The sequence below is a fragment of the Anabrus simplex genome, chromosome 3, assembly GCF_040414725.1.
Source record: "Anabrus simplex isolate iqAnaSimp1 chromosome 3, ASM4041472v1, whole genome shotgun sequence".
Lineage (NCBI taxonomy): Eukaryota > Metazoa > Arthropoda > Insecta > Orthoptera > Tettigoniidae > Anabrus > Anabrus simplex.
The window spans coordinates 431,645,252-431,671,428 of record NC_090267.1 but is presented as its reverse complement, the minus strand read 5'-3'; the positions used below and the strand labels follow the sequence as shown (position 1 = coordinate 431,671,428).

The following is a 26,177-nucleotide window of genomic DNA, read 5'->3' as shown; positions in this document are numbered from 1 at the left end:
AGTATGTATCTATTTGGTTTGATTTGGATAGATCGCACCACGCGTGATGCTTATTTCCCCTTAGCTTTAAGTTTCAACATACGCAGGCAGATAGCGCTGGAAACGAGTGCGTTGGACGAGGCTATGCGAAGTCGACTGTTCGGCTCTTCGGTGTAGTACGTTGTTGGTCATATGCACGGCCTATGCCCCTTCGGCAGCTGCGAAACATTTGACAGTTCGCTGCCAGACATTGGTCAGACAGGACGTGGTAGCAGACTGCGCTCGCGTTTCAGAATTACTCGAGTGGCAGTTGTTGATTATTACGTATTTTTGACAGTCGATCTGAATGGTGTTATGAAGTTCAGTGTTTTTGCCTAATTGACGGAACAGGTCATTGTTGGGCGAAGTGCGTGTCGCGAAGGAGTGACAAGAACTGTTGGTGTTAAGAAATTTGGACATGGATTTGCTATGTGTTGAGAGGTTATCGGATTGTAGATTGGCCGAAAGAGACCCCGTTATTTTTGAGGACATGAGAGTTTTACAGAATATATTGAACTTGGAGACCTTATTCATTCCATCTTGCAACTACTTCGGTACAGTTCAAAAAGACATTCAGCCCTTCATGAGAAAAGTTGTCACAACCTGGATGCTGGAGGTTTGTGTTTTCATTCGTATTTTATCTTCTGTTATAATAATTATTTTGTTATTCCTTACGCACAATTGTATACAACATTTCCTTCAATTGAAATAAGTTTCTTTGCTTTCAGTTAGAGGTTAACGGGAATGAGAGTTACTGTGTGTAAATCAGAAGAAATATATGACGGCAATGGAGTGAGTTTCCTGTAGTATTGTACAGATGTGATTACAAATTGACACAAATAATGGGTGGGCGTTGTCTCTCCAAACTGAGTTAATATAAGAAGCGACTGCTCCGTATATTTCCTCGAATTACTGTACGGTATTCGTTTTTTGAAACATTCAGTCAAGCTTCCCAATCGTCAGGAAATTATTTTTAAATGTCAGTATCATATACCGATAAATAGTTCAATTATGACATAAATGTAGTTTTCTGTCAGGTGAGAAATGATTGATTTTACATTTTAGTGCTCAATTTGGTATTTGTGAACAATCGACTGGTGACTTGAGATAACGAGAATAACAGATGATTCCTGTCACTTTCTGTATTTAGAAGGTAGGCCATTGCGATCAGCAGTCCCACGGCCTTTTGTTTGTGAGAAGTTTCCTGGTAACTTGTATTGTTGTAATGCTTATGTTCGTGTGTTGTTAAACAGCAAATTGAAAAGAAATGGCCTTCACCACCACCTCTGAAAAAGACCCTGTTCCATTAGTTAAATAATTTAAAACTGTTCACGGTGGGATTCGACCCCACCAGTCTTCTACATTAATTAAGATTAAATATAGTTGACACTGGCGTTTAAAACTAGTTTTAATTAACTTGTATATCGAGAAGGGAAATCAAATCACACTTAAGCTTTCAAACTGATTACCACCACAGGAAATGCAGCTGTTTACTATACCGGTAAATTAATATGTTTAAGTAGTGTGCTTCACGGTGGATAACGTGGGCTTACGTATATAAAGGTAGATTTGTTTTCATGGCTGAAGACGTGAGGAATATTTTGAGGCATCCCATCTCCCTTTTCTGTCAAATTGCAAAATACTTCCAATTTTCTAAACATAGTTCAAAGTAATGTCATCGATTGTTGATTAATGCCAATCCTATTAATCTGTGTTAAGAAAGGAACCTTTCTTGCTTATTGTAGAGATGCTTTGGAATTCTACTATGCCCACAATAGCCTCCTAACATCGATAATAGCTTTTCTCTTTTAGTTTTATTTTGGTTTTTCAATAAATGGGACAACGTGCACATTTCCTCGGACGATATTTTAATTTTTAAGAGTAATCCCGGAATCATTTGCAATAAGTCTGCATGGCATGAGATTAGGTTGTCCCTTGCTAGCTATGATTTCAAACGGATTTTAGAGGTGGGAGGAGTACCAAACTATAATTCTTTAATAGAGTGAACGATTGATAAGACATTTTCAAAACGAATTTAACAGGTAATGGTCTGTCCAATAGCCTTATTTGAGGATGGAAGAGAAGAAACTGTTCTGAATCCTGTCACCTTGAGTCACCAGGGGCTCTCATCTTGGGAGCGTGGGTTAGCGACCACGAGGCCATTAGTTGAGTTCCAGCATAGATTCCACTTACTTGTGCCAGGCTCCTCACTAATATATCCTATCCGACCTCTCTTGGTCAATCCTTGTTCTACCCCGACGGTATTAACTGTCGAGGTCTAGGGAGTGTCTCATTTTAACGCCCTTTGTGGCCCTTGTTTTTCTTTGGCCGATACCTTCATTTTTCGAAATGCCGGGCCTCTTCCATTTTTTTCCTCTGATCGGTGTTAATGTTAAGAGGATGGTTGTCCAGTTGTAAAACAATCATCACCATCACCTGTCTTCTTGATCATGTAGAGTCTATCCAGAAAATAACCTTTGTCGTAGGGCCTAATTTAGTATTTGCTTCCTGAGTACTTTATAATACGATGTTGCGGAGCAGCTTTCAAGCTGAAGTCCCATGTATACCCGTAATATTGAAAGAACCAGTCTGACAGATTGAGCTGGAGGGAGGAGCATTGTACGGTGTTGCCGCATTCTTGCAATCCTTTCTCTTTTCCCTCGCTTCCGGCTCAGTTGTTCTTTCGTTCAGACCGATCTGTTGTGTTGTATACTCAGAAGTAATAGGTTTGACAACTCCAAGCAACACGAGTTGGTCAGCAGGCTTATCTCCATGGTAACCGCTGTGGACCCGCCCCCGTTTTCAAGGCGCAACCATACCCCCTACTGCGTTATTCCCATCCAGGCAGGTAGTAAACGGACCTCCCCTAAGAAATATCAGAATGCTTTTAAGTATTACGACCTTAGATGGGCTATAAGGAGGTGTAATTTATCCTGGCCTACTCTACTGATTACTCGGCAATCGGCTGATGACAAATCACTTCTTGGCTGGAACAGAGAGATGATTTGGTTTGGGCATTGCAGAAGTGAATCTCTTCAGGTATTTCAGTCCAATTTCTCGCTGGTTTGCAAGACCAGTAAGAGTAGACTACATGATACTATTTTGAGTTTATCTTGTAAATCTAATTTTTCCCTAGCATCAACAATTGACGCGAAGTCCATTAGTGATCCAACAGTGATATGAGGGAAAGAGGTGTAATAATACAGATATTCGAATATCGCCTAAGGAATGGGTCGGTTCATATATCGTCGTTGAGTGGCTCGAATGTGAACCCCGGTGATTTGTCAGACTGTCTGATAAACCCTGTTGCAGTTTCGATCTTGCGTGTCTGTATTTGGCAATACGGGGTTTCTAGACGGAAGCATCCTATGTCTGTTTAAACGTTTTATAAAGTTGTCAGTTGCTCGTCCTTGTATCTTTACTCAGGTGTTTTTTTATATAGTAGATTTTCAGCTGAGTTTGCTTGTTTATAGCCGAGGCTTATTTTATTTTAAGACAGCTAAGTTTACTATTTTCAGTCACCCCTTACAGACGGATTAAATCTGGGAAACGTCTTATATTTATTTTAATAAGAAATCCACCTATGAATTGACTGCCAACACGCATAAACACACTTTTCACAGCATAGTATATGTAATTGCTATGTGAGGGGAAAGGTTTGAGAGCTTTAACTCTTCCCAGAATGAAATAAACTGACAGATCACGGGTCTACGTTAGTCTTACAACGAACGATCATGTTGGTTATGGATGTAGGGTCTAAGCTAAATCTCAAAACATGGCGCAACAGCCCCGAAGGGCCATGGCGTACCAAGCAACCGCTGCTGAGCCCGAAGGCCTGCAAGTTATGAGGTGTCGTGTGGTCAGCACGACGAACCCCCTAAGCCGTTATTCTTGGCTCTCTAGACCAAGCTAAATCTCGATAATAGCCTAATGTTATTTCACATGCCAGTAAATCTACAGAGATGAGGCTGACGTATTTGAACACCTTCAAATGCCATCGGACTAAGCCAGGTTCGAACCTGCCAAGAAGCTAAATCTCAATAATAATAATAATAATAATAGTTTTACGACCCACCAACTAACGGCTTTCGTAGACGCCAATCTCATATTAGAAGACTGTAAAGTAAAACCCAGATTGCCGGGGTGAGTGGCTCAGTCCGGTGGTATATGAACGTGCTCAAGTACGCCAGCCTCGTGTCGGTAGATTTACTGGGACGTACAATAACTCCTTCGGGACTAAATTCCGGCACATCGGTGTCCTCCGAAAACCGTAAACGTAGTTAGTGGAACGTAAAACCAAAAACATTGTTATTAAAACCCAGATTCATATCTGGTGATAAGTTCCCTGTATATTTCAGTGTTGGTCTGCGGATCTCAAGATCGCGGTTCCAGATCCAACAGAGGTAGTCGGATTTCTGATGGGCAGAGAAAACGTCCATTCGACACTCCATGTCGTACGATGTCGGCATGTAAAAGATCTCTGGTGACACATTTGGTGTTGAACCTCAGCCATAGATCGCCCAACAGTGATCCACTTTACCGCGCCATCACGTAGAACGAAACGGAGTTGGCCGTGCGGTAAGTCGTGCAGCTGTGAGCTTGCATTCAGAAGATGGTGGGTTCGAATCCCACAGTCGGTTTACCATTTTCAATTCCAGGAAAATGCTGCGGCTGTACCTTAAATTAAGGCCCGGCCGATAGCTTCCCAATCCTAGTCCTTTTCCATCCTTCCCTCGCCGAAAACTTCGATGTTAAAGTTCGACCTTAAACCATTACATGCGCACACACACAGAATAGGTTCGCGAAGCCCTGGGATTCTTTCACTTTTCTTGTTCTGCTGAGTCCTGTTTCTTTACGGGATGGTCTCCTTCGAGCTGTCGGGGATCATTCTCCAGTAATTATTGCTATGAAAATCTGATCTTACTATTGTTTTGTCGGGTAATCTTCAGATTTTTCAGTTGTCAAAAGATGCAGTGTTTTAATTGATTAATCAGCAATAGCCCCTGGTCGATAATAATTGAATGGATTTAATCTATTATATCTGTGTTATTAGCTTAGCGCCCCATTAACTACTTTTGCGGTTTTCGGAGTAGCCGAGAAGGCGGAATTGTGTCCCGCTGGAGTTCTTATCGTGCCAGTTAATCTAACGACACGGGACTGACGTATTTGAGCACCTTCAAATACCACAAGACTGAGTCAGGATCGAACGTGCCATTTTGGGCTCAGAAAGTCAGCGCCTTAACCGTCTGATCCACTCGGGCCGGCAATCTAGTCTACAGTAGTCATATGCTGTGTTGAGTGACAACCTCAACTGACACCGAAGTGTACCGAATGGACACCTTCGGAGGCGATGACGGAAGATAGTGAAGTGTACAGATCCGCATGAATGCGTTAAGATGAGAAACGTGGGAAGAGGGTATGCATCGCGTGTAAGAGTGGTTTTCATAGCGTTTGGCATGCTGCTGAAAATTTTAGATTTAAAGGTATCGGAATCATAATTAATGTGTCCATTCCCCAATTTTTTCTCCACTAACACCACACCTGAAAAACTGCTAAAAATTTCAACAAGCATTTCTGTGTAGTGTGCTGTCATCTTCAATCAACAATTCAAAAGAAAGAATTCTTACTCACAGAACTTGGTCAAAACTATGACTCTTCGATATCATCTTCATCTGCCTCCAGTTCTGTGGTTGAGAGATGTCTTCTGGTAAGCTGCCTGAGGTAGTTTTCTGGTAGAGTGTAAATTATGACAGCGTTTTTGGTTTCCCGTATTCCGACATGCGAGTAAATATTCGAGAAAAAACACCATTTCAGTATGTTTCTGAACATTTTTTCAGCGTTTAGCATGCTGAAGGCATTAGACCGTGGTAGAACAGCATCGTGGCAACTTCCTAGAGATCAAAAGCAAGCAAGCTTGTACTTTTTTTTTTTTTTTTTTTGTAACTGTTGATATCGTGATCATAGCCACGGAACCTCCAGTTTTACGTCGAATCTGAACACGGGGAAGTTCATTTTAAAAATACCACATGCATTATTGGCCGGGTTTCGAACCGCTACTGTCCTGGTAAGAAGGTAGTGATTGATAATGCCATTCCTCAGTCTTAGAGATCTTGGAATGGGTTTTGAAGAGTAACACTTGATGATCCCATTTTTCCCACTCATTGGTCATAAAGTTAGGCCACTGAAAGGCAATGTTTGTAATTGCCGTTTCTGTTATTCCTCATTATCTCTCGTTAAGATATTGTTCTGGTGCAATCAAATACCGTGCACTTTCTGCAAAAGACGGGACATTTTGCGACAATCGGCGCTGAAGTTCTCTCTGCTACACACTGCAGAAATGTTTCGCACCTACATCAAAATGCTGTTTTCGTCATTAGGATCCATCTTATCTCTTTCCGACGAAATACGCTGTGGATTACAAGCAGCATCCTCTAAAAATCCGTAAAACCCATATTGTTTCCCTCTAACAACAGTAACATTTCACCCACGTAAATTTAAAGGAATTTCCGTTAAGTTGGCAAAATTGATCATTACTTTCCTATTGCATTCAATTGTATTCAGTGAATTAGTGTGCATGTTCCTTTCATTCTTCCACTGAACGTAACAATGGCGATGTATTTTCAGGTGTGTGAGGAACAGCGCTGTGAGAATCAGGTGTTTCCTTTGGCTGTAAATTTTGTGGATCGCTTCTTATGCTGCTGTCCCATATCAAGACGGCAACTTCAACTGGTTGGCTCTGTGTGTTTACTTCTGGCCTCAAAAATTCGACAGTGTCATGCACTTTCTGTCGATCTACTGTGTGTGTACACAGATCATAGTGTACGGCCTGAGGACATGAGGGTAAGTTCATTGTTTATAACTGCTATTCATTATGCACGAAATAAGCGTTGACATCTTCCTGGAATGTTAAATCAGTCATATGACATATTTTTACTTTGTGATTATGCTTTAGAATGAACATGTTGATTTTACGAGTTGGCTGCTTCATTATTTGATGCATTTCTTGTCCTTTTTTTTTTAAACAGCATGATTTCGGAGGACAAGCGACACGGGCAGCGTTATAAACAGCCTTATAGCTTATGTCTGTACTCTGTCATGGTCATAGTTACCATAAACCATTAAGTATAACTTCAGAGTAGCCTTCGTGGCTCAGGTGTCAGCGCGGCCGCCTCTCACCGCTGGGTTCCGTGGTTCAAACCCCGATCTCACTATGTGAGATTTGTGCTGGACAAAGTGCGAGGCGGGACAGATTTTTCTCCGGGTACACCGGTTTTCTGTCATCTTTCATTCCAACACCACTCTCAAATGTCATTTCATTTAGTCTGTCAGTCATTAATCGTTGCTTCATTCATTCTATTCCAGACCCAGTCGAATGACTGGAAACAGATTTTCAGTCTGTCGAAAACACAAATTGTAACAATGCAACATACCTGTAAGAAAAACCATACACTTATAAACAAAGAATGATATGTCTCGTTCTATATGAACTTCTTCAGATTCTATCAAATCACTTTTTAAACTACGCGTATGTTACATACGTGCAGTATTGTTTACATTGCGTAAACTTGTCAGTGATTATATAATGGAGATATAATAATAATAATAATAATAATAATAATAATAATAATAATAATAATAATAATAATTTGACTCCATCTGGCTGGCTGCTCGTCAATTTCGCCGTTCTTTTTTACTCTAGGCAGATGCCAGACTGAAACTCTCTCAGGCGTCTATGGCTGAGATTTAACGAATTTTGTCGAGTAAACACCAAATGTATCACCAGAGATCTTTTACATGCTGACATCGTACGACGTGGAGTGTCGAATGGACTTTTTTTCCGCCTTTAAAAAATCCGATTACCTCTCCCGGGTTTGAACCCGCTATCTTGAGATCCGGAGGCTGACACTCTACCGCTGCTCCACAGAGGCAGATGTTATGCATAAATGAGGCAAATTATAATTATACAATGTGTCCCGCTCCCAGCGGGGCCTGCAGTCGACATGCACATGCACATTGAGTGGTGTATTCATAATGTCATGCTGACTCACTGCATAAGCACGAGGCGGTCAGTTCCTCGAGTTTGTGTGTCAAGTTTGTTGCAAGAGCACGTGTAGCTGAATTACAATCGAGTTAATTACAGTAGATTAATTTCATTATTCGTATCGTATCGCAATCTGCTTACTCTCCAGGGTCTGTTTTTTCCCTCGGACTCAGCAAGGGATCCCACCTCTACCGCCTCAAGGGCAGTGTCCTAGAGCTTCAGACTCGGCGTTGGAGGATACAACTGTGGAGGATGACCAGTACCTCGCCCAGGCCGCTTCACCTGTTATACTGAACAGGGGCCTTGTGGGGGGATGGAAAGATTGGAAGGGGCAGTCAAGGAAGTGGGAAGGAAGCGGCCGTGACCTTAAGTTAGGTACCATCGTGGCATTTGCCTGGAGGAGAAGTGGGAAACTACGGAAAACCACTTCCAGGATGGCTGAGGTGGGAATCGAACCCTCCTCTACTCAGTTGACCTCCCGAGGCTGAGTGGACCCCGTTCCAGACCTCGTACCCCTTTTCAAATTTTGTGGCAGAGCCGGGAATTGAATCCGGGCCTCCGGGGGGTGGCAGCTAACCACTACACCATAGAGGCGGGCAATTTCATTATTACACCGTTGAAATGTCGGTGAAATTCACGCATGAACAAACTTTTTATGTCTGACACATAGGCTGTGTAACAGTCATGAAGAGAGGTGTGTAGGATGCTTTAGGAGAGATTTATCGAGGTTCAAGTTGAAGGGTTCTATGGGAAGAAAAAATCGACGACATAGACGCGGTTTTGATGATAGGATAATATCGAAAGGGCTATGTCCCTCCCGCTATGCTTACTATGTGCGACTTTTATTTGTGCGGAACCCTAAAAAGTAAAGTTTACAGAAATAATCCTCAATTCATAGATGAACTTGAAAACAATATAACAATAGTAATTAGGACAATTACGCAACAGGAACTTACGCGTGTGTCAATTTTATTAGAAGATGCCAGGAACGTTTGAGTGCTGAAGGACACCAGTTTCAACACCGCCTGTAAAAAAGGCTAATACTCATAATACAGGCTATTGGGTGCATAAATAAGCAATAAATGCAATATTATCGGTACTAGAACACGCGGGAGGTTATGAACATACCGCTCGGAACACGCATGTTGTCTCCCGGCCCCACTGAGAGTGGGACACACTGCAGTAGTCCTCAATGTCACCTTAGTAACTTTGAGAAAGTTTTCTGTGCGTCAGTTAAGCTGCTGATCGTTCGTTACCTCCAGCGACTGTGTTATAATTTCTGACAGACTGAAATAAACTGAGTCGACATTGGAGTATATGGTTTCATTTTTAACAAATAAAATACATTCATCATAATCATTTTCCAACTCCAGTTTCCCGGGTGTGGTGTACAAGCGCTCGCCATCTCCTCCTGTCTTCATACATCTTCTGTTCCAGTACATCCTCCCATTTGTGTCCTCTCTCCTCCACATCTGATCTTAGTCTCTATCCAGCGTTTTCTTGGTCTTCCCTGTGGTCTTCTTCCTATCAGATGAAGGTTAAAAAATTTTCTGGCAGGTCTTTCCCTGTTCATTCTCATTATGTGCCCATACCACTGAAGTCTGCGTTTCTTTGACACTGGTAATAGGGACCTCTATACCAGCCACTTTCCTATTCACTTCATTTCTGATCTTGTCCTTTCTGGTAGTTTGGTTCATGGTTCTAATCCACCTTTTGCTTGGATTCTACTGAGGTCTTTGTTTAGGAGGGTACACGTCTCTAAACCGTATGTGAGGATTGGTACGAAGTAAGTGTGGTACATGATTGTTTTCGCTTTTTGTGGTATTTTGCAGTCCCAGAGAAGATTTCTGACTTGACTGTAGAAGTTTGATACTTTCTGTGTCCTGTTGAGTATTTCCTGCCTAACAGTGTTATCTTTCAAGATTGTGCTTCCGAGGTACTTGAAGTGGGAAGCTGATTCGATTTTTGGTCCTTCCAGAAATATATTTGAGCTTGTTCCTTCCCAGTTGGTCATTTCCACTGTCTTTGTTTTGCTCATCTTCAGTCCAAAATTTTTGAATGTATCGTTCCATTCATTAAGTTTCTTCTGAACTTCAGCTTCTGTCTCTCCCCATAAAAGCACATCATCAGCAAATACCAGGGCGTTTGGTTCACTGTCCATTTTCTTGATAGATTTTATGACCTTGTCCATTATTATTATGAACAGGAGTGGTGACAGGGCACTTCCTTGTTGGATATCTCTCTTTGTTTCAAACCATTTTGATCGTCCGTTGCCTATCTGGACACAGCTGTAGCACTTCTGGTGGTATAGCATATTGACTTTGTCAGTTAAGTACTTTGGCACCTTTAGATCTTCATTATACACCGTAATGCCTTTCAGCGTTCAGTATGAAAGCCCCTGTGAACTAAGCACCTCCTTAATTCTCTTTTTGCAGATAATTCTGTGACCTCGTTTAGTTCTACAACTGTTATCATTGAATCATTACAAACTGAATCTAAAAATCTCCCTCTGTTTCTCTTACCCTCCATTGCCAATTTAATTATTCTCTGTATAACTTATCCTTCACCATTCGTCTCACATGACTCCACCACCGAAGTCTGTTTAGGTGTACAGCTTCATCCATAGAGTTCATTCATAACGGCTTATATCTCCTTATCAAAGTATCATCCCGCTATTTTTCCCACCTATTTGTATCAACAATTATTCTCGCTCCTTCCATGTCTGTTACTTCTTATTTATGAATAAGATATCCTGAGTCCACAAAATTTTCACTCTTATACATCAAAGTTGCAATAAGTAAAATAAAGGTAATTTCGTCAGAGAGCTGACAGAGTAGGCCTACAGAGCGCCCCCACAATCCTGTGTTTGAAACTAGCTCTGTGGCCTCGTTTCGTTCCTCACCAGTTATCACTGTTATCATTAAATTATAGAAAACAATGTCTAATCATAGTTAACTTGGTCTCCCGCTACTTCTCTAATCTTCAGTGGTAGTCAGTTCTCATATCGGAATGAACTGGTGTCGAACCCGCCAACTTTGTAACACTGGCATCATTGAGTCACTACATACTGACCTTTTATAGGGTGTCCTAGATTACCAGCATCGTTAATTACCAAAGCTGTAGTATTCAAGCTGACATTTTGTATACGTATGACATGCACTTTCAACACAGATTCAATTATAGGCCATGCTTGGTGGAAGCATAGCAGACAAGCTGAAACTTGGACAGCACGTAATTGGAAGTATTCTGTCGGCCGACAGCAGTGTTACGTATAAAATTAGCTGCAGATTTAAATTGGCTTCCACCTTCTAGAGTTCTTCTTCGCAATTATTATAGGGCAAAGCTTTTTCCAAAAGAGCAAAAAAATTAATTTTGTCAGACCTACTTGCTACCCATTCTGAAGTACGGACTGCAATCTGCAACACAGATCAGTAAAGACAAGACAAGCAACAAAAATGTGCAAATAGGTCTAGCACACAGAAGAACAAACAAATTCAACCAAACCCCATGGCGCAACAGCTCCGAAGGGCCTTGGCCTACCAAGCGACCGCTGCTCAGCCCGAAGACCTGGAGATTACGAGATGTCGTGTGGTCAGCACGACGAATCCTCTCGGCCATTATTCTTGGCTTTCTAGACCTGGGCCGCTATTTCACTGTCAGATAGCTCCTCAATTGTAATCACATAGGCTGAGTGGACCTCAAACCAGCCCTCAGAAATACAGAAGACCAGTAGGGACAAAATCAGAAACGAATCCGTCTGGCTCCAACTAGGTTACAACAGAGTGGTCTTGAGTGGTTTGGCTACACTATAAGAATGAGACCAATAAGAACTCTTACACGCCAATTTTGAAAGAAAGAGTACTGGAAAGATACCACTAGGCAAACATGGAGAGCAGATAGAAACAGGAGCAGCCAACATTGGGAGAAGATGTAAGAAAAGTGGTGGCGAGGTAGAAGTTTATCGAGGAGGCTTGTTCATTTCTACACCCGGCCTACTGGAGGGGAGAATCGATGATAATTTCAGTCCAGATCATTTTAAAATTACGTACTGTATGTTGAACAACCAATAGGAGACGCACATGAAAACCAAATCCTCATTTCATTCCATTTACCACTGATTCGCATTTATGACTGTCTCCCAGGTGGCAGATTTCGTATCTGTTGTTTACCTAGTTACCTTAAATAATTTTAAGGAAGTTTGAAATTTATTGAACATCGCTAATTTTTCTTTTACATGTTGCTTTACGTCGCACCGACACAGTTAGGTCTTATGGCGACGATGGGATTGGAAAGTGCTGCCGACAGTGAGATTCAAACCCACTATCTCCCGAATGCAAGCTCACAGCTACACGCCCCTGACCGCACGGCCCAACTCGCTCGGTGGTAAAATATCCCAACATCTATCCTTTTTCCTAAGAAGGAACACTTTTCCAGTTGCTCTTATGGGTCTTGGTCATCCAAGCGACTGCTGCTCAGCCCGAAAGCCTACAGATTGTGAGGTGAGGCGTGGCCAGCGCGACGAATCCTCTCTGCCGTTATTCTTGTTATTCTCACCGTCAGATAACTGCTCAGTTGTTCTCACGTAGGCCACTACCCCTAAAGTGCGGGGCCGACCGATAACAGACACGCGTTTATTAACCTGATATGAGTTTCCTTTTAAAATAATTGTTTCAGAATGAGAAAAGTAGGCGAACAGAAATTTCTAATACCGATAGCTTATTTACCACATCATTGCCCCTATGCAGCCTGAGAAGCTGACCTACGTTGGTTCCCACGAAACGCGCATGGTAGATCCCAAGATGCCACACAGCTACGGTAGTATTTGCATACAGACAAGTGATTGTGAAGGGAGGTTATGGACGCTCCACCCAAATGATTTCTTCAGGGGTGCGTAACTGGAAGGAAAATAACTTGAGGATTAATGATTTTATCTTATTTTCATTGTGAGTATATTTTTTCGTACTAGCTCTCTCTGTTGATCAGCGGTAGTGTTGGCCTATGAATCCTAAGATCGCGGGTTTAAACCCAGCAGATGTCCGAATTTTGAAGGGCGAAAAAATAAATTCGATGTAGACGTGTAAAAGATCTCTGGTGATAAATTTTGTTTACCTGACAAAATGAATCAAAACTCGGTCATCCATAGATCGCCCAATCGATTTCTCTGTCGTGTGGTAAAGTAAAACGGAACGTCGAATTGACACGCAGTCAGCCTAAATGGCTTGAAATAAAAATGCATGCACACTTCAGCTGAGACCACACTATTATTATTATTATTATTATTATTATTATTATTATTATTATTATTATTATTATTTAATCCCTATACCCTCCAGCGTTGGTTTTCCCCCGGTCCCAGCAAGGGATCCCGCCTCAAGGGCAGTGTCCTGGAGAATAAGGTATTTGGTCGGAATACAACTGGGAAAGAGGACCAGCACCTCGCCCAGGCGGCCTCACCTGCTATGTTAAACAGGGGCCTTGTGGGGGATGGGAAGATTGGAAGAAGCAGTCAAGGAAGAGGGAAGGAAGCGACCGTAGCCTTAAGTTAGATACCATCCCGGCATTGCCTGATGAAGAACTGGGAAACCACGGAAAATCACTTCGAGGCTGGCTGAGGTGGGAATTGAACTCCCTTTATTCGGTTGACCTTCCGAGGCTGAGTAGACCCCGTTCCAGTCCTCATACCACATTTCAAATTTCGTGGTAGAGCCGGAAATCGAACCTGGGCCTCCGCGAGTGGCAGCTAATCACACTAACCACGACACCACAGATGCCGACATTATTATTATTATTATTATTATTATTATTATTATTATTATTATTATTATTATTATTATTATTATTATTATTATTAGAGCCTCCGTGGCTCAGGCAGCAGTGCGCCGGCCTCTCACCGCTGGGTTCCGTGGTTCCGGGTACTCCGGTTCCCTGTCGTCTTTCATTCCAGCAACACTTTCCATTACCATTTCATTTCATCTGTCATTCATTAATCATTGCCCCAGAGGAGTGCTACAGGCTTCGGCAGCCGGCACAGTTCCTATCCTCGCCGCTAGATGGGGCTTCATTCATCCCATTTCTGACACGGTCGAATGACTGGAAACAGGCTATGGATTATTATTATTATTATTATTATTATTATTATTATTAATATTAATATATTATATAATATTATTATATTATATTATATTATATTATATTATATTATTATTAATTAATAATAATAATATCATTGTATCCCTAACCCTTGTCCCGTTTCTCTACGGGATCTGGTATGAAGTGAGATGAATCTTCATATCATGATTTTACGACCGGATGCCCTTCCTGACGTCAACTCCTTCAGAGAAGTTAACGATATGAAATTAATGACGTGATAGATGATAGAGAGAGGGTAAAATCCGGTGCCGGCACACAGCCTTCTCCTGTCGAATAGCAGAAAGGGGTCTGCTCAAGGCTTTACGTCGCCATCCGACGGACGAATCACCGTCAACAGCAAAATATGTCCTCACTCCATATGAACACTGCGGAGAAGTTTGGAACTGAATCCAGGCTTTTGGCAAGCAATCTAGTGATCATAAATTGTATACCACCACCTTCCCTACTTTGTCGGCCAACATTTTGACGTTTTTTTTTTTTTTTTTTTTTTACGAACTCGACTCGAACCGGCTAACCATCGTGTCAGACCATATAGACTTCTCGCAAATAATATTAACTATTATATTATGCATAATCTAGTTGTGTCCCTGTGATGCGGGACATTTGGACCACCCTGTACTTGCCATTTTTTTTTTTAGAAAACTTATAAGTATGTATTGCAATAAAACCACAAATTTATTTTCTATCCCGTCACACTTCCGAGTTCCTTTAATTGTATTTCTGAGCTTACCCTGCCCCCCCCCCCCCCCTACCCCTTCCTTTTTACACGTACCTGAGTTCCACCACAAATCACAAATAACCCTCAGATGCTGTTAGAAATTGGTAAACTGAGCATGGTGTCTTTTCTTGCTGATACAGGTGTTCAATGACTTTATACGTAATTCTAAGAGATCGAAGCAGTTCTCTTATGTGATAATTTAAAATTGAAATATGTGCCGGAAGTAAAGCAGTAATTGTATAACTTATAGTGGCCTGAGAGTTGCGGTGGTTGTGTATACCCCTGTCTTGGCGTACCAGCATCCGGGTGAGTAGGGAAGGAGAACGGAGGGTGATTACTTCGACTCGTTCTTCCACTCGGTCCCTGCTCTCAGATACATTTATGTTGCTATCCTGAATACCAGCAATCGCCAGAATAATCGAAATTTCCGCGTGAACACTCTACACCGACAAATCTACAAAGGCTAAATTCTGAACCATTCTGTTACCAGATTTGAGACAGACTGCAGGTTGTGCGAGCTTATCCGTCCACTTCTAACTCCACCCATTCTTCCCCCGAACACACGGATTTCCAACAGCCATATTTTTACACGAAGGAACTAAATTGCATTGCTTTAGTTCCTGTCATTAAAGCCATCCTTTTCATCAGCTCCATATAGGCCTACCTCTGTGTCCGATGATTACCAGAATTAGGAACTAATTGAGTAAAAATAATCAAATTACTTGTAAAGATTACATTCTAATAATTTTTACTTGTAACGGTTCCACTTTACAAAATGTAATTTTTACTTGTAACGGTTCTTTTTTACAAAATGTAATTTTTACATGTAACGGTTCCCTTTTACAAAATGCAATTTTTACTTGTAACGGTTCCTTTTTACAAAATGTAATTTTTACTTGTAACGGTTTCTTTTTACAAAATGTAATTTTTACTTGTAACGGTTCCTTTTTACAAAATGTAATTTTTACTTGTAATTTACTTCCTGAAATAAAATTGTAATCGTTACGTTGTAATAATTGACATACATCGCACGGAAGCAGAAATTATTATTATTATTATTATTATTATTATTATTATTATTATTATTATTGTTATTGTTCCTAACTGTCCGACACGTTGGCTGAATGGTCAGCGTACTGGCCTTCAGTTCAGAGGGTCCCGGGTGCGCTTCCCGACCGGGTCGGGGATTTTAATCGCTTCTGATTAATTCTTCTGACTCGGGGACTGGATGTTTGTGTTCGTCCCAACACTCTCCTCTTCATATTCACACAACACACTACACTACCAACCACCACAGAAACACGCAATAGTGATTACATCCCTACATATAGGGTTGGCGTCAGAAAGGACATCCGGCCAAATCCACATGTGTAACGCAGTTCTCACCCGCGATCCCACAGGTGTGGAAAAAGCGGTAGTAAAAAAAATAAGATTATGCCTACTTCTTGCCTCTTTTCTCTACGAGGTCGGGTATGAAGTGAGATGAAACTTCGTAGCGAGTTTTTACGACCAGATGCCCTTCCTGACGTCAACCTCATTAGAGGAGTAGTGAGATTAAATGAATGACTTAATATGATAGGAAGAGGGTGAAATCTGGTACCGGCACATAGCCTACTCCTGTCGAATAGCACCAAGGGGTCTGCTCAAGGCTTTAATTCTCCATCCGACGGGCGAATCGGTGGTGGTGGTGGTGGTGAACTGCTTTAAGCGGAAGTACAACTGGGCAACCGTCCTCACGGACGACTCACCATCAGCAGCGTCATATGCCCTTACTCCATATGTGAACTGCGGAGAGGTTTGGAATTTAATCCAGGCTTTTGGGCACACTATCTGGTGATTATAAATTGTATACCACCACCTCTCCTACCCTGCCGGCCAACATTCTGATGGTAGAAATGTTTTCGACCAACGGGACTCGATCCGACTAACCACGGTGTCAGACCATATAGACTTCACACCTTAACGATCATGGCTACCAGGCGGGATGATGATGATCTTCATAATTTCGTGTGACTATTCCTAGCCTGGTGCAGTCCTTGTAAGGCAGACCGTCCGACGAGGGCGGCATCTGCCTTACATGGGGAACTGTGTGTTATTTTGATGGAGAATAATGGTGTGTAGGAGTTGCAGAGTTGTTGGGGACCTACAATATTTCCAGAGCCAAGGGAAGAAACCATTCAAGATTCAAATCCCCCACCCAGCCAGGAATCGAACCTGGGTCCCACTGAACCGGAGATCTCTACGCTGACCCTTCAGCAAAGGAGCCGGCCAGCCTATTCAACGTAAAGCACCATTACGCTCCAACAGCATGGCTAAAACAAACATGTTCAGCAGTTATCGAAGTATGTGTGGAAGACGACATTGCACTCTTGTTGGCAACTTGTTCAACATATTTGATTTGTGGGATGCCTACCTTACATACAAGCTGCGCTTGCAAAACTTCGATGTCTGCATGCGTACAGCGTTCAATACTCTGAGGCATTGCTTTCGATATTGCATTTTCGTTGTACATTCAAGTGTTTGGCGTAATATTCGGTCACCAGGAAGCTATTCGGAGTACTGGAGAGAAGAATTCCGGCGATTTAAGGTCAATCCAAATTTTCAGTATTTGCGTTTATTAACACAGTGTTAGAGTGGCACATTCAAGGAAAAGAAATGAGACAGGCCTAAACAAATAACATTGATTGTTAGTCTTAGGGAGTATTGTTGTTTTGAGTGGAAATAAAACTGTTGTTTCTTATTATGGAAGAAAGAAAGAGACCGTGCTCAAGATAAAGTGAAGAGCAAAGCCATCTCCATACAGGCCATGAAAGCCGTGGAAGTGTGTCTTAAATGTTTCGACTTCCCGACGGGCAATCGAACCCACGTCCATCTGAGTGAACCGAGCGTCTTTGCCGCCTCGGTTAGGCAGCCTCTGATAAAGTGAGGAACCTGGCACAAATAAACGGAATCAGTTACTGATCGGTTACTGATTCTCTGGTCGCCACTTCGGTCTTACAAGATAAGATCAGCTGCTGGAAACACTCGAGTCTTCACAATATGTAGCTCGAATACACTTTACCTTTCCTTATGTGTATGCGAGGTTCTCATTCGACGAAGAAAAACAAATTGGAGTCTATTTTTCTAATATGGTTTGGCTTCATGAGAATTAAATCAATGAGAACGCCCAGGGTTTACTTTGAAAGAAAAATTACTGGAAAATTACTGCGAGGTAGACCTAGAGTATGCCTTTGCTGGCAGGACCTAGTGTTTACAGTGCACTATGTCTTCTGGTATAGGCTAGAGCAATTGTTACTTTCCTACATCTGTATCTGTCTTATCCTTGGCTTTGACAATATGAAAGTGACTGAGGTATGATCGATGCTAGTAATGCCAATCCTTATGCAGCCAGTCCCTGCTATGAATGGTGTGAAAATGTTGCTCATAGGGTCAGTTGGTGTATGCATTTCAGTGGGCTTGGCAGACTGATATGTAATAGCAACTCTGGCTCGATGAGGAAATCAACGGGAAACTACCTCACTCCTCATTTCCCTAGTACGCCTCTTCAGTGATGCCTAGGCCATCTATGACAGCTGATGGCAGAGCTGTTGAGGATCCCACCAGCGGAATCGCTGACAGACTGAACATACATACGAGCGTAGAGTGGCTGGATGGAGCAAGAAAAAGATATCGTCAGATGGAGGCCAAAATCGGAGAAGATATTGAAAGAGATGTGCTGGCAAGGAAGTTTATGGAGGAAGAATCGATGATGATTAAATTACTGTAATATGAGAGAAATTGTCACAGAGAACCAGCGTAATAATCTCTCATGTACTCCTATTCTCGTAAAATATCAATATTGTAATGTTTTATTGGGTTAAACATTAGATTGCAGTCTTCCTTTAGTGTAGGAAGCTAACACCATTGACTCGGTTGGTTGGTTGGTTGGTTGGTTGGTTGGTTGGTTGGTTGGTTGGTTGGTTGGTTGGTTGGTTGGTTGGTTGGTTAGTTATATAGTTAGTCTCCTTCGAAGATGCAAATTTGATCCTTGCTGGAGCCATCGATTTACCTCCGCCGGGTTTGAACCCGCTATCTTGGGATCCAGAAGTCGACACTATTTCAGTTAGTCAAAGGAGCTACTACCATAATGCAACATCGCAGTAAATATCATATGCCACTCGTAAAAATACTTGGTTCCTGTAGCCGTGAATATAAATATTTAAGACTATGCAAAGAACTTAAAGGCGTTTGATTGCCTTTCTTTCTGTCCATATTTATTTCATTCTTGTGCTGTGGACTTAGTTTCTCACCCTTGTTCCAAGTTGTTCCGGTAGTTTCCTTTGTTTGTCTGTCTGTATGATCAAATTTTAATTTGTGATTTTTGGATCTAAAGTTATCTTATGTGATTCCTGCTAATTTAAAGTTTTTTTTAAATTTCTCTGGTGTCCGACTCGTTGGCTGAATGGTCAGCGTACTGGCCTTAGGTTCAGAGGGTCCCGGGTTCGATTCCCGGCCGGGTCGGGGATTTAACCTTCATTGGTTAATTCTAATGGCCCGGGGCTGGGTGTTTGTGCTGTCTCCGCAACATCCCTGCAACTCACACACCGCACAACATTATCCTCCACCACAATAACACGCAGTTACCTACACACGGCAGATGCCGCCCACCCGCATCGGAGGGTCTGCCTTACAAGGGCTGCACTCGGCTAGAAATAGCCACACGAAATTGTTATTTCTCTGGTCCATTTCATAGTGTATTTTTGGCTTTACTTCTCCCTGTTTCCATAGAATCGACTATTTGTTTTGTGAATCCGTTAGGGTTTACTCTCTTAATGCATCTGTAAAATTGTTTTCTGCGTTTTCTAACGCATGACACTTCGGACCATAACAGAAACACACAATAGCGAATACTTCGCTGCACACTAACTTGGCATCAGGAAGGGCACCCTGGCGTAAAACTGAGCTACAGTAAATGTACGTAGTACACCCTCTCCAATAAATTGGGGAAAAGACCGGGGAGATTATTATTATTATTATTATTATTATTATTATTATTATTATTATTATTGTGGTGGTGGTGGTGGTGGTAATGTCGACAAGTCCTATAGCCTATATCTGCTGCAGAATATTTCATTAATGGGAGACAGGCGAAAACTTGCTGTCTCTCGTGAGAGTCGAGTCGAGTCGCCTCCCCTGAGTGCGCTTTTTAAGTGATGGTTGTGCTATTATCTCAGTTTCTTAACAATGTTGAGAATGAACGTATGAATGAAAAGTATATAGTAATCTTAGTAATCTAAGAGGGCTGGGTGAAGAAGCGACCGGTAGCAGGATTTCAGGTGGGTGCACATGGGAAGGAAATGGATAACCGCAGGCATGCGGGGTGGAGGATCTTAAGACGTGGCGGAAGGAAGTGAGTGTTCTATGACGGACAAAGAAAGTAGTAGCGCACGGAACAGGTGGAGGTCAGAGGTCACGTTTGATGACAAACCCGTCCGGTGTAGCTCGTGGTCAGAACTGCTTCTTGAGTCAGAACTCGCTGCCGTTATGGGCCAGTAAGAACACGACGGTTGCCCTGGTACCGTATTTACTCGGATATAATAAGCACCCCAATTTTTAAAATCCTAAAATCCAGAGAAAAATACTGGCATATAAAATACGCACCTATGCATTCAGAACAGAATCAGTCTGCAGTCTGCTGCTTCGAAAACTCTTCCAGCATCCCTACTGGCGTGTTTCTCGGTATGAAGTATTGCTTGGTGTTTTTGAGAAGTAACATAGGATCTTCTCCACATTTTTACGCCCATTTAGTCACTGTTAGAACACAGAAAGAAACAAAACTCCGAACTTGCGAACTTCTTATTAGCACTGATCGACAATGACTTAGTTCCAACTCTGTTTATCAGTTTTTTTAATCACTGACACACTCTTTTGGCTTATTTGAAGACCCCACGATTGTTAGAAGTTGCATAGGTAAACGTAAACGTTAAGAATAAAAGAAAAGTAGTAATAATAATAATAATAATAATAATAATTTCTAATTTGGAAGGGAAATTACGAATGAAAAGTGGGTAAAAGATGAAAAATCACTAACCCGCAATTGCAGTTTCCGCAGGCGCCTTCCCATGCTATCTCGCGTCATATAGTGCGTAATTTGAATTTGTGCGAGTCTGCGTGCGAGTATAATACGAATCGCAGTTTTCAAGAAGTCATTTTCTTAAGTAAAAAGATGTGTATTATAATCGCATAAATACGGTACATGGTGGTGATCGTTGTTTTAAGGGACGAAACTACGGGATTATCATTCTCTATCTTCAGTCATAGGTGAAAGAAGGAATGTTACGACCCCTTGACGTCTGAGGATATCGACTAAAGAAATTTATGAAAATTAGGCTCCCTAGGGCTCTCAAATGTTATACCATTGCCGGTGAGAAGAGAACAAAGAGTAGATTAGTGAAGTTGTATGCGAAACGTGAAAGGGATTGTCGTAGACAAGTATCTGGAACCTAGCAGCCATTCTCATAGGTCCCGAGGGACCAGTGAGGAATTTTAGCCCTTCGACCTCGTTTTGGGCCTTGAGTGCTTTTTCTTCATATTTTTCTCGATGACTTCACTTTGCTGGTTGTAGCTGGTTTGCAGTTTCTAAGTCTTCACTGGTCAGGATATGACCTGGCCCCTTGCGGGGCGGTGGGAGAGGTAGACGTTGATACTTCGTAAACGGAGCCCAACGTAGTCAGAAGAGGAGGGTCACCCATCCAGGTGATGACCACTCCCGATGTTGCTTCAAAATCATGACGCTTGTTTGCATTTACAGCGCTTAGGACGAGGTAGGTTGGGATGGAGAAGGGTATTTTCTTGGCGTTGCAGTTGACGTGGGACATGTCAGTCTTACCTCTTTATCCACATGTGTGGTGGTGGTGATTGTTTTAAGACGAAGTAGGCCAAACCTGGCCAACCGGCTTCTGTTAAACTAATCAGAGAGAAAAACGGAAGAGTTTCAATCCTTCGAAAAATGAAGGTATCGAGAAGAGCCGCGAAAGGAGTGAAAATGAGATTCTCTAGATCTCGTAAACCTATTCCCGTCGGGGTCGGATGGGAACAAGGGAGGTCGGAAAGGTGAGTTTAAAGCGAAGAGACTGGCATAAGTGGAAACAATACCAGGATCAATCAGGGCCCCGTGGATGTTATTCTACCGCCTCAACCACAAGGAGATCTTTTTCCACAAATTGAGAGCTCCTAAAAGAAGTTTGTTTCTATGCCAGGTTGTTCTTTTCTTGGAGGAAAACGTAGAGTATCATAGAAATAACGTGTTGGATGTTGAGAACATGCTCAAATGCTACGACTACTATTCTGAATAGAGCACACTTCTCTTCATTAACATGCAATTTTTTTAACTACTAGAATTTTTGCAAGAAGGTCGATACAGTGATTAATGAAGATGTGATATATCAGATGGACCTAAAAGCATCATCAACGTGGAGATTGTTTGTGTATGAAGCCCTTTAAACATTTAGTGTAATTACTGAAGCAATAGCTGTGAAGTAGCGAAAGTTTGAGGGTTTACAAGGTCGCTAAAAGACGATATATTTGAGTAGGGTGGATGAAAGAAAGGCCATTTGCTCGGCGAAGCGCAACGTCCGCTTTCGTTGCATCTGTCCTACATACTTAAGCCAGTTCGTATGTTAGTCTGCGCAGTCCGGGGACCGTGGGAATACTTAGTATGTTGAACTCAGAATGTTACCATATAATGAAGGTTAGCTTTGTAAGTAAACTTCCATGACTTCGCCATAATTGTTACATGTTGCCACGTCATTTCCGGTGACTCGGTGACTTCTTTTCATTCAATATCCGTTCCTTCTATTACTTTCTCTATCGAGGGCTCAACCTGCTACTTCCGACAAACCTGACGCTATATATTACTATTATATTATTGTATTTATCATTATTTCTTCGTACCTTAATCATTCGGTGATTGATGAGTTGTAGAGAGTAGAAGTTTCACCGTCCTTAGTGGCGCAGTTAGACGTTGTCCCTCTCTTGTCAAGTTGATTCGAGCCCGTGCGACGCTGGTGACGTGTAAGGGTGGAATTTCCATGTACCGTTGGCTTCTAGTACTTAAGAATTCCTGCAAAACAAAAGTTCCGGCAACATGGCGTCTGTCGAGGACGTCAATAAATGGAACGAGCTGAGCTGAGCTGAGCCGAAGTTGTCGGGTTCGATGCTGTCATTCTGAAGTATCACTAGATTTACTGGCATGTAAAAGAATTCCCGCCAGACAAAATTCCAGCACATTGGCGTCTCTGAGATCCGTAAAATGTGTTAGTGGGACGTAAAGCTAATAATAATAATAATAATAATAATAATAATAATAATAATAATAATAATAATAATAATAATAATAATAATAATAGAATGTTTTGATCCGTTCCTAAGTCTGAAGCACTCGATGATGTTTTGCATGTTCAGGATATTGCTGCTGTAGACATCTTTTAACGAGGTTTCGGGATAGGAAAATACATATAGGCTAGCATAGTTTTTTTTTTGTATCTGGTTCTATACTAAAATATCTTGAATGCCACTTTGTTCACACTCCCGAACGATGTCTTTAGTGTTTTTATAACTGCAGCTTAGACATTAAATGTCTAAACGCTCTTATTTCAAAACAGCCATATTTCTAAGGTGTTTCGGTGTCGGACTACAAGAGCGATATCAACATGTGAATTGAGCTTGGCAGTTATGCTATACTCATTTTTTGTAGCAGAAATGTTTTCCTCTCTTTTGAAGATATTAGTTTTTTCGTTTTCATATTTAGAGACCAATAACCTAATGAGTTACTGTTATGGGGAGATGACCGTAATCCTTAAAAAGGAAATGTTCATCTCCGTTGAACGTAATTGGAAGGAGGAATTCCAACTCTTCGATAGCTTAAGAAAGGGAACATTTATGGAGGAAAGTAAAACGCCTCGGATGTTAAGAGTTGAACACAACAGGTCAGAGAAGTAAAGATAAAGTGAGGAATCTACTAAACTACGAAGAAACTGGCTCGATGGTTGTTAAATCTACCAAGGAGGGGTCTCCACATGGCAATCACTTAACCCGCATTAGTCAGGTTTCAGGCGACGAAAAGTAAACATTTCCTAATGATGAAAATCAATTGAAGAAATCTCTCTCTCTCTCTCTCTCTCTCCTACTTGTCATATTTGTGACTGCTACTTGATCATGGGGTGCGACCTGCCGAACTCTGCATTCATTAGACAGACTAATGATTACATTAAAACATATATAGCTGTGAGAAGTTATTTGCAGAATGCATACTTCCTTTCCTTGAGTACACCACCCACCTTACATCAGTTTTTATGCGCAAGGCAGAGACTTTGTTCGTATGTGGGAGAATTCTGTTTATCTTTCAGAAGAGTACTTGACATGCGTGGAGACTGCATTTCATTCCGGACCAGGACGTACTATTTTATTAAACAGATGTTGAGATGAGAACAGCTTCGACAAGATCAGACTTGCTAATTCCACGTTGAGCTGATTGATGAGGTTTCAGCAATAGTGTGACCAAACAAGTCGTTGCTAGGCAGAATCCCGCCTGTCTGCATTCATGTTAAGAGTTGAACACAACAGGTCATCTTACACACACGGTGGACACTTTACTTGTAGATGGCACTACGTTATTCGCCAGTACTGAGGAAACGCTGGCCATCGTACTAGATTGTATTAAGGCAGAAAAATGTGCTCTTTATTTGAGATTATCCTGCAAAAGTCACAGCTAATAGGGATCGATCGTGGAAATCAGCTTCATTTCACTGGCAGGTTGGTGGAACTTCGACAGGTGAATGAGTGTGTTTACATGGCTCACCCCTGAGTGATAGTGGAAGCTCTGAATAATATATTATTAAACAGACGCATAGCAGTGGATAAGCTAAATGTTGTATCGCGCGATGATAGAGGTACATCATGGACTACAAAAATCCGTTTAGTCCACTCTCTTTTGTTCTCTGTAGTTTCTTTCTGGTGCAAAACTGACTGTTAAGATTAGGGAAAGGCCATTGAGATGTGGTTCTGGAGAAGGATGCAAACAGTATCTTGGACACAGAGAATAACAAATGTGTCAATCAGGAATGAAGTGGAAATTCACAAACTATGGTTATGTTATTAGACTACATAAGGCCAGCTGATAACATGGAAAAACTTATAGTTCAAAGTGTAGATAACGGAAAAAGATCCAGAGAAAGAACACCCAGGAAGTGGATGGATCAAGCTAAGTAGATCTAGAGATGCCTCCAAGAAGAATGATTAGGGCAGCGAAGTATTGTGAACGACGGCGACAGATGTCACGAATTGTTGCCTGCCATAATGGGGTCATGATGCTCAGTCATAGGCCAAACGAATATATTCTCATCGTTGTATTGTTCCAATTTTAGCTCATCGGCATTTTAGATATTTTGTGAAATTCTTAGTTCGGGCTTATTGTTGCTTAGGCAGGAGGCTTTGGAGATGAGTCTACGACACGTGTTCGCCAGTAAGTTGGGGTCGGGAATGTTGAGGTAGAGCACTCGCATGGTGTAAGCTGCCTGTCGTAAGGAGAGGTGACTGGGGCAAGAGACTCTACTTGTGTTACAGTAAGGCAACCTCCGAATCAAAACACCCGTGATCTTGCCTGTCTATGTTCCCTTCTGCAATTAACTTGTACCGACCCTCTCGAGTTATCTCTTTTTTTAATTATCTAAGTAAAAGAAAACTTCCTTTTAACTTCCTGTATTCTCCTGCAAAGTAGAATATCTTAAGGCCTCGTCAACAACGAAACACCTTTCTTAGCATAACCTAACATTTAAATGGTAGAGATCTAGCACCTTATTCTGTCGAGAGTTTAGCGACAGTCTCGTTTAAGTGTTGAATAACAATCAATAACGCTAAATTAATTAAATTTTCCTAGGATGTAATTGAATGTAGTAACTGTAGTAAATAATTATACACCTGATGCCCTCCTGACGGCCATCATCGTTGTTAGCCGGCTCGAATCCCGCCGATGGAGATAATTGTCACCATCATTTCGCCGGCAAGGAATCTCCTTGGTGGTGGTATACACTTTCTTATTACCATGTTGCGTGCCAAAAGCCTGGATTAAATTCCAAACCTCTCCGTTGTGTTCGTATGGAGTGAGAGCACAAAAAATGTTGGTGATTCGTCCGTCGGATGGAGACGTTACGCCTTGAGCAGAATCCTTGGTGTTATTTGACAGGAGTAGACTACGTGCAGACCCCAGAGTTT

General features: G+C 41.8%; 1 protein-coding gene across 1 annotated transcript in view; it reads left to right on the top strand.

The window, feature by feature from the left end:
- The first annotated feature begins 256 nt into the window (after positions 1–256).
- The window catches only part of LOC136866467 (G1/S-specific cyclin-D2), a 119,803-nt gene continuing 93,882 nt past the window's right edge, over positions 257–26,177 (top strand). Inside the window, exons 1-2 of the mRNA XM_067143456.2 lie at positions 257–634; positions 6,643–6,858. Coding sequence (XP_066999557.1) covers positions 437–634; positions 6,643–6,858 — 414 coding nt within the window. The 5' untranslated portion in view covers positions 257–436. The remainder of the gene's footprint in view (positions 635–6,642; positions 6,859–26,177) is intronic.